General features: G+C 43.1%; 1 protein-coding gene across 3 annotated transcripts in view; it reads left to right on the forward strand.

Moving 5' to 3' along the window:
• Positions 1 to 12736, forward strand: part of LOC134679847 (serine/threonine-protein kinase hippo-like) — a 43951-nt gene that overhangs the window by 24083 nt on the left and 7132 nt on the right. For all 3 annotated transcript variants that reach the window (XM_063538757.1, XM_063538756.1, XM_063538758.1), the window contains exons 2-9: positions 5468 to 5570; positions 6117 to 6275; positions 7053 to 7280; positions 7881 to 8089; positions 8809 to 8918; positions 10138 to 10259; positions 11138 to 11276; positions 12032 to 12185. In XM_063538757.1, the coding sequence (XP_063394827.1) occupies positions 5468 to 5570; positions 6117 to 6275; positions 7053 to 7280; positions 7881 to 8089; positions 8809 to 8918; positions 10138 to 10259; positions 11138 to 11276; positions 12032 to 12185 (1224 nt within the window). The remainder of the gene's footprint in view (positions 1 to 5467; positions 5571 to 6116; positions 6276 to 7052; positions 7281 to 7880; positions 8090 to 8808; positions 8919 to 10137; positions 10260 to 11137; positions 11277 to 12031; positions 12186 to 12736) is intronic.

Below are 12736 nucleotides of genomic sequence, written 5' to 3' on the forward strand. Positions count from 1 at the left end.
AATTATCGAACTTGCTCACAACTTTTTACGATAATTGGTTGAGAAATACCTCCTGTAAACGAGAATAGTCGAACGAACGAAAACATTTTTGCCCAGCAGGGAAGCTACGTTAGCGCTTTGCGCTCGCTTAAACCAAAAACCGGGCAAGTGCGAGTCGGACTCGCGCACGAAGGGTTCCGTACCATAATGCAAAAAAAAAAAACAAAAAAAAGCAAAAAGAAAACGGTCACTCATCCAAGTACTGACCCCTCCCGACGTTGCTTAACTTTGGTCAAAAATCACGTTTGTTGTATGGGAGCCCCATTTAAATCTTTATTTTATTCTGTTTTTAGTATTTGTTGTTATAGCGGCAACAGAAATACATCATCTGTGAAAATTTCAACTGTCTAGCTATCACGGTTCGTGAGATACAGCCTGGTGACAGACGGACGAACGGACGGACGGACAGCGAAGTCTTAGTAATAGGGTCCCGTTTTACCCTTTGGGTACGGAACCCTAAAAATTTACAAAACTGCAACCGTAGGCAATATTGTGTCCCAAATTATGGCTTATTTTTATCCTTCCGGGCTCATGAGTCATGACTCTCCTGAGAAAACCCAAAACAATAGAACAAAAGAGTAAAACAAATGTTATCTTGCCTTTGTTTAATTGTAATCAAATCAAATCTTTTGATTTTAACTAAGTATAATATTGACAACGAGCTTACCGCCTGCGACTTGGTCAGCGTCCTGTTTAAAAATGTTCTGCTTCATTTTTAACCCCCAGGCAAAGGCTCATGTCGGCTGTACACATTCGTCGAGAGCCTCTCGCCGAGAGTTTCGGCACCGCTCTGATCCAATCGGAGAAGCGCGACACGAGACGAGGAAGAGCGAGACGAGAAGGGAGCAGTATGTACACACTCGTTCTCGGCCTGTCTTGGGGTGCCTCGACAAGACGGCATGACTGCGTTTCCAACAAGGTTGTCCGAGAATGCGTAGCGAGGGATATGTTTTTTAAGAACCAATGGAAATTGCTGACCACAGCTGCGCTGGGCGAGGGTAGGTAAATGAAGTGATTCTAGTGGTTCTTAACAAACATTCCTCGCGACGCATCATCCGGTGAAAAGTTGAAGACGCTTCAAAGTCCATAAATAACTCATAGTATGTCTTGCCTCTTTTATATAATGTGTTGCTTTTTGGTGAAGGAAAACATCGTGAGGAAACAGGACTAAACTAATATCCCAATAAGGCCTAGTTTCCTCTCTGGGTTGGAAGGTCAGATGGCAGTCGCTTTCGTAAACACTAGTGCCTACGTGAATTTTTGGGATTACTTGTCAAGCGGAGCCTGGGGCTCCCATGAGCCGTGGCAAAATGCCGGGATAACGCGAGGAAGAAGAGGAAGACTAGGAGTGCTTGCCTCTTTCTCCTTGCCTGGGAAAAGTGGGAAAGGTTGTGTTGTACCACTTATACCCTTTAAAATAACCGTCATAAATATGAAATAACATGGAAATCACGTAACCCCCGTAACACAGGCCGTAATAGTTTGAGTAATGACCGACCCTTCGTGATAGCTGGTCGTTGACACTGAAAAATTATGCCTACACACATGTTGCTGTCTAAATGTCTTATCTTACACAATTTTAGTTCGAACCTTGACCTGTAGGAAATAGAGTGCATTTTAAAATAACACTGATAAAAGCGATAAAAGAATCGACCGGCTTGAAACTCTTATAAAAATTGTAACTATTTTCGGAATTGGAACTTTATGTGGTTTGAATAAAGTTGTTAATAGTATAAATGTGATAGGTAAGGTAAGAGGTTGGGTGAGTTATTTTTGTGTTTTGATATTGGAATTCGGCCAATGAACCCGTAATTTGTTTTTGTTATAAATCAGGGAAGCTTGTACCAAGGTTGAGGAAAGGAGCAGAATGTTACATTAAGTAATTAATGACAAATATTGTAATTAAGGCTCTCTACTTAACATTTACTTACAAGGATTAAACTGACACAGAAAAACAAAAGGTCCCCTTAAAAATTAAAAGGTGCAGGGCCCGGTCGATATCTGAATTTGCATGGTGAGAATGCCCGGAATGTCCGGAACATATTTTGTATAGAAAACCAGTACCGGGAGCACACCCTAATCAGTCTAATCACAGCTGCCCTAAGTACTTTAATTTCATCTCTAATGACTAATGACGACCTTCCGATACTGCGAGCCGAAATTTGAAATTATATTTAAAACTTAGTATAAGCAACTTTTAATATCTAAATATGCTTCATGTTTTTTCAGATGTAGTGCATAATTGTTTTCCATCGTATTTTCTCGGAACGAGGAAAAGGAAGACCACCTGCCACCTGGCTGACGACAGTCGAAAAAGACATGAAAGATGTAAATACAGACGCTGAAATAGCCAAAAATCGTGGATTATGGAGGAAAAGGACAAGAAAGGCCGACCCCAAGTAAATGGGAAAAGGTCAAGGAGGAAGAAGATCGTATTTTCTCGGAACGTTCGTATTTGTCATGCTACTTCAGTCAACCTCAGTACTTTTTGTACCGAAACTAACTGAAATAGCAAGACACGTTCGTTTCCGTGAAAATAACATGGAAAAAAATTATGCACTACATCTGTTTTTTATTTCACCTGTTTACAGTTCAGTTATTCTAGTACGCCCTGTGTTTCCCTCAAATGTGAAAGTGCACCTTGCTGCATTAGACTTATAGTACAAAGTCGACCATTTGTCTTTGAAAATTAGATTGCCGTTCTTGTCAAATATGAACTCCTTTAGATTCGGTCGCTTGCGTCCATCCCTGGAAGCGTCATATGCTCCGATGTTGATCAAATCATCCCCATCTGCATTTACTTTGTAGATGAATCTATTTGTTGGATCAAAGAAATATACTTCACCATTCCTATCTCCACTTATCAAGTATTTCGCTCGTATGAACAAAACAGCTTCATTCGTGTTTGGCTTCACTTTATAGATCTCTGGACCAGATTTGATATACATAATTCCATTTTTATCAAACACTATGTTATTAACAGTGAAATTTTCTAAAGCAGGTATTCTTTCAATCACAGATCCTTTTAAGATATTCAATCCACTTGCAATATCATATCCGGATTCACGATGAGTGTTGAAATATAAAGAACCGTTATGTACCAATACGTTTAAAGGAGGCGGATTATTCTCAATCGGGACATTAATAACTTCAGTTAGTCCATTTTTAGGATGATATTTGTAGATGGTGTTGTTGAAATTAGCGTTCTTGTAATAATACAAATCTCCAGTGTCTTGGTCTACGCTTAAGTAGTTTCCTTTACCTTGCATTGGTACAGCTGTCATGGTGTTGGTGTCCAAGTTGATGGCCTTGATGCCTTCGTTGTAATGGTAGAGGATGTTGGAGTTGAAGTCGATGGCCATGCGACCGGTGGAGAGCTTGTTGATGCCTCCATAAAAGCTGGATGAGGCGTGACAGTGGCCGTTGAGACAGACGGTGCAGTTGTTGGTGGCAATTGCGGCAGTGAACACTGCATATAGCAGTGCCACTGCTGTCAATAACTTCATTGCTGAAGATTTGGGTTCTTGTTTTACCTGTTCACGACTGTTTCCTCCAAAGGCTGAAAGCGCAATAGCTGATATGCAAAAGCGCTTAGGGTCAAGTTATTATCTCCGAACCACGGACTTATAAAAGTCGAATAGATAGCATTTATTTATATACAAAACTTGCATTGCATTAGTTGGCCTTTCTGATAAAAAGTTATCATCAAAGTAAATGTTTACAAAACTTATTCCTGTATGCAAAAATATGGAATATTTAGGAAGTGTGCTGAATTGGAACTGAGGGTTGAGATTTGCGTCGAATGCGGAGAAATTTCTCTTTCTCGTTTTCGTATTTGTAGTATACGAAAACGAGAAAGAGATTTACAAAAGCATATTACTTTGAAATCTCATCCATTGTTAGCCAGACACTACACCCGAAACATTGGTCAATAGTAAGCTGCTTTTCAACTGCTGACGCTGAGAATCCCATTGTAATGAGAGAATATTATTTCATTATTATTACGGCTCGGCTCTTAACGGCAGCCATTAACTAGCAGTAGTAGATTTAACGATTTAACGATTACGAAACGAACAGAAAACCAGTGTGGCTTCGTCGCAGGTAAATCGACCACCGACGCCATCCACACAGTCAGAATTTTAATGGAACAGTATAGGGACAACAAGACTGACCTACATATGGTTTTCATCGATCTGGAAAAGGCGTTCGACCGAGTTCCACGAAAGTTGATTTGGCAAGCCATGCAAGCGCACAACATACCAGAGCATTACGTGAATGTTGTGAGAGACATGTACTTAAACGTCAAAACAAAAGTGCGCTGCGCAGCCGGAACGAGCGAAGAATTTGAAGTCCAGGTCGGCGTTCATCAAGGCTCAGTATTGAGTCCCTTCTTGTTTAACCTGGTTATGAACCATCTAACAGCCAGCTTGCAGCAAGCACCGCCGTGGAACCTACTATACGCAGACGACATCGTTTTGATCAGCGAAAACGCAAACAACCTAGAAGTAATTCTAGAAAATTGGAGGACAGCACTGGAATCAGCTGGGCTACGTATCAGTAGACCAAAGACTGAATACCTTCACTGTAACTTTAGCGGCGTTAGTAGCCTTGACACCATTAAACTACAGCACACCCCACTAAAAAAGGTAGACAGCTTTAAATATCTTGGCTCAGTTATTAGCAGCGATGGATCTATAGATGCTGACATAACCCACCGAATAAACACAGGATGGATGAAGTGGAAGGAGCTGTCGGGTGTGCTGTGTGACAAAAGAATGCCTGTGCACATCAAGGGTAAAGTGTACAGGGCTGCAGTGCGTCCAGCTATGTTATATGGGGCGGAGTGTTGGCCTTTAAAGAAACAACAGGAAAATAAGCTGCACACTGCGGAAATGAGAATGCTGCGTTGGGCAGGTGGTGTGACATTACTGGATCGCGTACGAAACTTACACATACGAGGCAGTTTCAGAGTAAAACCTATCCCTGACAAACTGGAAGAAACTCGACTCAGATGGTATGGTCACGTCATGCGGCGACCACCTGACCACATGACACAGAAAGTGCTGCACATTTACCCACCGCCGTCGACGAGGCGAGGAAGACCCCGACAAACATGGATGGTCACTATAAATAGGGACTTAAATAAATCAAAAATACCAGCCCAGACGACCCGGGACAGACAGTCCTGGCGAAGAATTACTAGGAGAGCCGACCCCAAATGATGGGATTAAGGCTAGGAAGAAGAAGAAGAAGTAGATTTAACGATTGACAGTCAGCGTTCAAGTAGATTTAACGATTGACAGTCAACAATGTTCATGTCTCTTATTCCCCATGGGATTTATGTCTTCACGTTTCTTGCGCATCAAAGAAGTCGATAACTTGTTTCTTTCATTCGATTTGTGTATAAACCTGTGTTTGTTTGTTGCAGTGAGTTGAAGAAGCTCTCGGAGGAGAGTCTCACTCGGCAGCCGGAGGAGGTGTTCGACATCATCTGCAAGCTTGGAGAGGGTTCCTATGGAAGCGTTTATAAGGTACTTTAGACCAGTGGTTCTCACACTTTTTTGGTGACGGAACCCTTTTGGAAAGCTAAATATTTGACGGCACCCCAATTTAAATATTTTCGTTCTTCACTGTCGATCAGACATACCTATTGTTTTTTTCTTATTATTAGAAGTATTTTCGCGGAACCCCAACAGAGGCTTTGCGGAACCCTTTGAGAATGGCTGCTTTAGACAATGTCTTATGTCAAAAACGCCAGCCTCTAACTCCCTATCTCGAAGAACCATGAATTCCTACCGGTGCATGAGAAATTGGTAGGGAACTAGGGAATAGTGGATGACCAGGATGACATTCTATCTGGCCATATTGCTAACAGTTAATTTTGTCAATCCCCCGTTTTTGCAAAGAAAGTTCTAGGTATATTCATAAGTTTCATAACTGTAAACTCAGCTCTTAAACCAAACGAGACGTCTCTGGCCAGATCTGGTCTCGAGCCTTCCAATGAGAAGGCCGGTCGTGCCCTCAGAACAAAAATGTTTGGAGATCCCAAAACTAAACCATCACTGTAATAATTCTAGGCCCTCCACAAAGAAAGCGGGCAGGTCCTCGCCATCAAGCAAGTGCCAGTGGACACGGACCTGCAGGAGATCATCAAGGAAATCAGCATCATGCAGCAGTGCGACAGCCCTTACGTCGTCAAATACTATGGCAGCTACTTCAAGAATACCGACCTCTGGGTAAGTCTCTTTCTGTCTCACCCATCGTAGCATTTGTCTCTGTTCTTCATCAAGCAAGTGCAAGTGAACATGGAGCTGCAGGAGATCAGCATCATGCAGCAGTGCGACAGCCCGTACGTCGTCAAATACTATGGCAGCTACTTCAAGAATACCGACCTCTGGGTAAGTCTCTTTCTGTCTCACCCATCGTAGCATTTGTCTCTGTTCTTCATCAAACAAGTGCAAGTGAACATGGAGCTGCAGGAGATCAGCATCATGCAGCATGACAGCCCCTACGTCGTCAAATACTATGGCAGCTACTTCAAGAATACCGACCTCTGGGTAAGTCTCTTTCTCTCTCACCCATCGTAGCATTTGTCTCTGTTCTTCATCAAGCAAGTGCAAGTGGACATGGAGCTGCAGGAGATCAACAACATGCAGCATGACAGCCCCTACGTCGTCAAATACTATGGCAGATACTTCAAGAATACCGACCTCTGGGTAAGTCTCTTCTTCTCTCACCCATCGTAGCATTTGTCTCTGTTCTGCTTCAAGCAAGTGCAAGTGGACATGGAGCTGCAGGAGATCAGCATCATGCAGCATGACAGCCCCTACGTCGTCAAATACTATGGCAGCTACTTCAAGAATACCGACCTCTGGGTAAGTCTCTTTCTCTCTCACCCATCGTAATCAGAGGGGAGGGGTCATAATCATAAGTGTGTCCTCCACGTCTCCCATCATCTCCGATCGTCTCCACCTAAGTGGAAAAGTAGCCTAATATTTGTTCATATCTTCCAGATCGTAATGGAATACTGCGGTGCAGGCTCCGTCTCCGACATCATGAGGCTCCGCAAGAAGACCCTATCTGAAGATGAAATAGCGACCATACTGTGTGACACGCTCAAGGGCCTGGAGTACCTGCATCGGCGACGCAAGATCCACCGCGACATTAAGGCGGGGAACATTCTCCTCAATACTGAGGGTCACGCCAAACTGGCTGACTTTGGAGTCGCTGGACAACTTACTGTAAGTACCTGCAAATTAGTATCGGTCCAAGTTTTGTATCTCCTCTCCAGCTATTTTCCGCTACAGCGACTGCTTTGCTACAGCTGAGAGCGTCGCTGGTGCGCACTCAGGCGACTGACGTAGCCAATCTTTGCATCAAATGTGCGGCCACATTCGCTGCAGGTCAGCACCTCTCCGACGTAATTATACGTGATGGCCACAGGTGGTCTCGCCTTTAGCTCGTCAAGCTTAACGACCTTAACGTCGAGCTCTGTGCGTCGCCTGGCTTCAAATTCACGCACCTGCGTCTGAACAATATGCCTCCAATGTGGACGGTCACCAGCTAGTGGCTCCCATGTTGATGGCTCTATATGAGCTCTCTTCATATGCCGCAGAAACCGCAGAAACCGCATTATTAGTTATGGCTCTGAACTTGTGGTAGTACCATCGTTCAAACAGTTAACTTTCAATCGGTGGGCCTTATGCCTTTTGTAATAAGGTCCACCGATGCACAGTTAACCGTGTTGCTGTTAGTAAATATTAGTGAGTTATATTTATGTCTGGGATTGGGATTCATCGTTTCCCGTGAACTATTTTTTAAATTGCAAATTATTTTTCCAGGACACAATGGCCAAACGCAACACAGTAATCGGAACCCCTTTCTGGATGGCACCGGAAGTGATCCAGGAGATCGGCTACGACTGCGTGGCCGACATCTGGTCGCTCGGCATCACGGCGCTGGAGATGGCGGAGGGCAAGCCGCCCTATGGCGACATACACCCCATGAGGGCCATCTTCATGATACCGACCAAACCGCCGCCGTCCTTCAGGTGAACATAGCCACAGATATATCTGTCTCACTCGTCGCTGTATGCGTGACTAGGATGGAGTGATCCAGACATCTGGTCGCTCGGCATCACGGCGCTGGAGATGGCCGAGGGCAAGCCGCCCTACGGCGACATACACCCCATGAGGGCCATCTTCATGATACCGACCAAACCGCCGCCGTCCTTCAGGTGAACATAGCCACAGATATATCTATGTCTCACTCGTCGCTGTATGCGCGACTGGGATGGAGTGATCCAGACATCTGGTCGCTGGGCATCACGGCGCTGGAGATGGCCGAGGGCAAGCCGCCCTACGGCGACATACACCCCATGAGGGCCATCTTCATGATACCGACCAAACCGCCGCCGTCCTTCAGGTGAACATAGCTACAGATATATCAGTCTCACTCGTCGCTATATGCGTTTGTTACTTGGAATCGCGCGTGACAAGGTAAATCATAAGCGGTTTGGTCGCACAATTGCCTCTGAAGTAAGCACAGTACCATCAAAAGTCGTTCATAATCATCAATATAAATATGTTAAATGGTCGGATTGACGAATATTGAGTAAACCCATGCATAAAAAAAAAAAAAAATATATATAAAATTTCTCGTTAGCCGATCTCTCGAACAAGTTTGAACAAGATCGGCTCACTTTATATTTCGTCAACTTTAAAAAAGCAAGATTTTAACAGTTGCTGATTAGATTTTTTTGTTTTCCAGAGAACCAGACCAATGGTCGCCAGAATTCATCGACTTTGTCACACAGTGCCTTATAAAGAACCCGGAGGAGAGAGCAACGGCCGAGTATCTGCTAACACACGAGTTTATTGGTAATATTTCATTCTTCTTCTTCCCGGCGTTATCCCGGCATTTTACCACGGCCCATGGGAGCCTGGGGTCCGCTTGACAACTAATCCCATGATTTGACGTAGGCACTAGTTTTTACGAAAGCGATTGCCATCTGACCTTCCAACCCAAAGGGGAAACTAGGCCTTATTGGGATTAGTCCGGTTTCCTCACGATGTTTTCCTTCACCGAAAAGCGACCGACAAATATCAAATGATATTTCGCACTCAAATTCCGAAAAACTCATTAGTACGAGCCGAGGTTTCAACCCGCGACCTTCGGATTGAAAGTCGCACGCTCTTACCGCTAGGCCACCAGCGCTTCTTATAAACTGGTAATATTTCATTATAAACTGAAAATAAATGTCATATACTAAGAAAAAGTGACCAAGGCTGGAATCGAACCAGCGTCCTCTGCTATTGCGGCAGGTGCCTGTGCCATTCTGCCACCGGGCCACAGCGGCATAGGTCGAATTTTTCCAAGTATATGCACTTGTTACTGAAAATAATTTAATTTGTTCTAATAGTAATATTTTATTATTTGTGTCGTTTCCAAGTACAAAGTTCCACTTCGTCGCTTGCTTGATGGTCCTTATTGACGCTTTAGTAGGTTATTCTTATGAAAATACAAGCAAATCTCGTCCTTATGGTAAGCAATAAAGTGGAACCTTTGACTTCGACACATTTATCACATAAAAGTAAGAGACATTTGCAGTAGTCAAAATGGCAAAAACGGAAGCCATAAATTTTTTGTAAACTCGGTCTGGCTGTCCGTCTGTCACAGAATGTTTACCTTGGTTTCGTTGTTTTTTTTTTCTCAAATTTTTTTTAGAATGAGTTATTTAACCAACTGAATTCAATGTTATGGCTTCTGCATTTTACATATGCTTGGCCTGCTTATAATAATATTTCCGTGCTATTGAAAATGACTACCATAATCATACATCCGAGCACACCACTGTCCTTGTGGTCTTGTGTATCTTACCTCTAGTGTGTTTTGCCAATCGTGTCTCACTCCGCGATTTCGTCGCTTTGCTACAGGTAGCTAAAAGTACATCCGTTCCACACCAATTTTGGTGGCTAGCCATAAGCCGCGCGTCCTGTCGCCACCTAGCGGCCATATCTGTCCTAATGAGAGTGAGTCTTCTGTACCTACTACTATTATTTATTCTGTGGTTTTGCTACAATACTGCTTTGATTGCAGGTAACGCGAAACACCCATCGATATTAAGCAGTATGATAGCCGAGGCGAGAGAAATACGAGAAACACAGGCGTTTAGGCAACAACCCACTGTCACGCCGGACGGCAAAATCATTGCTGGCGCTGTAAGTTACACCCCACATCTTCTTCTTCCTCGCGTTATCCCGGCATTTCGCCACGGCTCATGAGAGCCTGGGGTCCGCTTGACAACTAATCCCATGGTTTGACGTAGGCACTAGTTTTTACGAAAGCGACTGCCATCTGACATTCCAACCCAAAGGGTAAACTAGGTAAAAATACTCGTGGCGTCTTTATTAACAATATTCGGCTTCGCCTCAAATTGTTAGGTACTCACGCCACTCGCCTTTTTTGACCTCTCTTAAACAACGGTTGCATAATAGTACCTACATTATTGTCGAGGCTCGGAAGTAGCTACTTGCAGGCTGAGGATTCGTTTTAAATGGACGACCTTGGGAGTCCGTTTAATTGAATCCGAAGCCAGCAAGTAGCCTTCCAGCCGAGTCATATATAGTGCTTTTCTCAAAAATGGTGCAAGAAATATAAATATCATAGAAATATTTTACAAAAGCAACATTCTTACGTATATATTTTCACAGAACAAAGCCCTTGCCGCCTTTTTATTTTTTTTAATAAAAAAGTAGAAGTGTATTTTTCTGCCAAAAATACGCCAACCCATTTGAGACAGCTAAATAGTCGCGGTACTACTCATCTGTTTGGCTGTTTAATGGGCCTGTGCCTTCATTTGATATGGCCATTTCAACTTTTAAAAAGTTTGGATCTCGACAAATAATGGAATTTGTATGCAACATTGCAGTCCTAAAATCGAGACTGCAATGTTTTTAACTTTTTAATTTTTGACTGACCATAAACTCCGCGCTTCGCGACCTATTTTTTACACGGCAAAGTCGACTTTGACGTCCATTTTTGAGAAAAATACTATAAACATGGTTACATAATAACCGATTTACTTTTTTGTGAGCAGGGCGAGGGTTACGACGACGCAACAATGAAGAAACGGGACGAGGGCACTCTAGTGCCCACGCGAGATGGCACCGAGCTGACCCACGATCTCGGCACTATGGTTATTAATGAGCCCGACGCGGACCTCGCCACCATGAAACGTAAGTCGAGTCCGTCTATGATCAGAACAAATTGAGGAAGTGTCATCAAATGCTAAAGTATAGGATGAATGATATCTGGACCTCGCCACCATGAAACGAGAGCACACTCAGAATAAAAAGGTATGTGAGTCCTCTAGTGACCACACCTGGGTATTAAGCCGACCACTGACTAACAGGCCGCCGGACGATATCGGCCTGTCAGTTAGAACAAAAATTTGACAGTTCCGAACAACTGACCGGCCGATATCGTCCGGCGGACTGTTAGACAGTGGTCGGCTTTATGGTCAAAAAGAATAAATAGTATAGAGGGGTACTGTCATAGTAAATTTTGTAGTCACAGTAAATTTACTGCCATCTATCGACACACGACTAAAACTCAAAATAAAAACATATAAAATTATCAAAAAATGTATACATATCGATAAATGATTTTATTATTTTTATATCATTTTGATCCATGTTCATTCACTGGTTATCTATGTGTTAAAATTGTTAAATATGAAACGGTGTCGTCACGCCATCTAGCCGAGCATAGGCTAAAGGTGTGTGCGGCATCTATCCGAGAATGACATTTTCTTGATTTCCGAGGCACGTTTTTTCCTTAGACTTTATTCATCTTATACGGAGTACATATGTCTTTGTTATGGTCATCACTGTCATCAGTAGCATCAGCATTGTTAAAATATGGCCTAAATAAGGCAATACTTCCTTACTATTCACTGTTCTGGCAATATTGTTTACCGTTTTTCTTGCAGGCCACGACACAGACCCAATGGACACCAACCGGCCGAAATACCGTCCGCTGTTCCTCGAGCATTTCGAGAAGAAGGAAGTGAACCATCTCAACATTGGCACGGCCAATGGCACACTCACTGGCCCCCTAAGGTTACCTGGAGATGACACCGTCAGGTATGCTTCCAAGTGTGGTTAAAGCCCGATTTAGACGATGCGAGAACTCGCATGCGAGTTTCATACCATTGCGGGTTTTGATTGGTCGGCTGAATTGGACGTAATCCACAGTTCGCAATGTAACTAAAATCGTATGCGAGTTCGCGCGCCGTCTAAATCAACCCTAAGTAACGAGATTCTAGTCGTATATACTGTATGACACTTCTAAATCAGCTGAAATATTCATTATACGATGATATAGAGAACTTTAATATTCATTATACAACGATTTAGTGAACTATAATCGATCGATTAGAATTGTTTCCTGAATTGATTATATAGCTATAAAAGGAAAAGAACCTCTTCTATTATTGTCCAAGTTTTTTGTTCGTTTGAAGTGTGCAATGTACCTATTGTATTGGTACAATAGCACATAAAACTTTGTTTTCACCACACCAGCTCGGAAAGGCTTACTTTGCACTTCAAAAACTGATAGCAAAGTTGCATTTTATTCACATGTGAGGCAAAGTAATCAAATGTCAATTTTGAGTGGTTTTCTTATGTTTCCTGGT

This window comes from Cydia fagiglandana, chromosome 3 (assembly GCF_963556715.1).
Source record: "Cydia fagiglandana chromosome 3, ilCydFagi1.1, whole genome shotgun sequence".
NCBI classification, from domain to species: domain Eukaryota; kingdom Metazoa; phylum Arthropoda; class Insecta; order Lepidoptera; family Tortricidae; genus Cydia; species Cydia fagiglandana.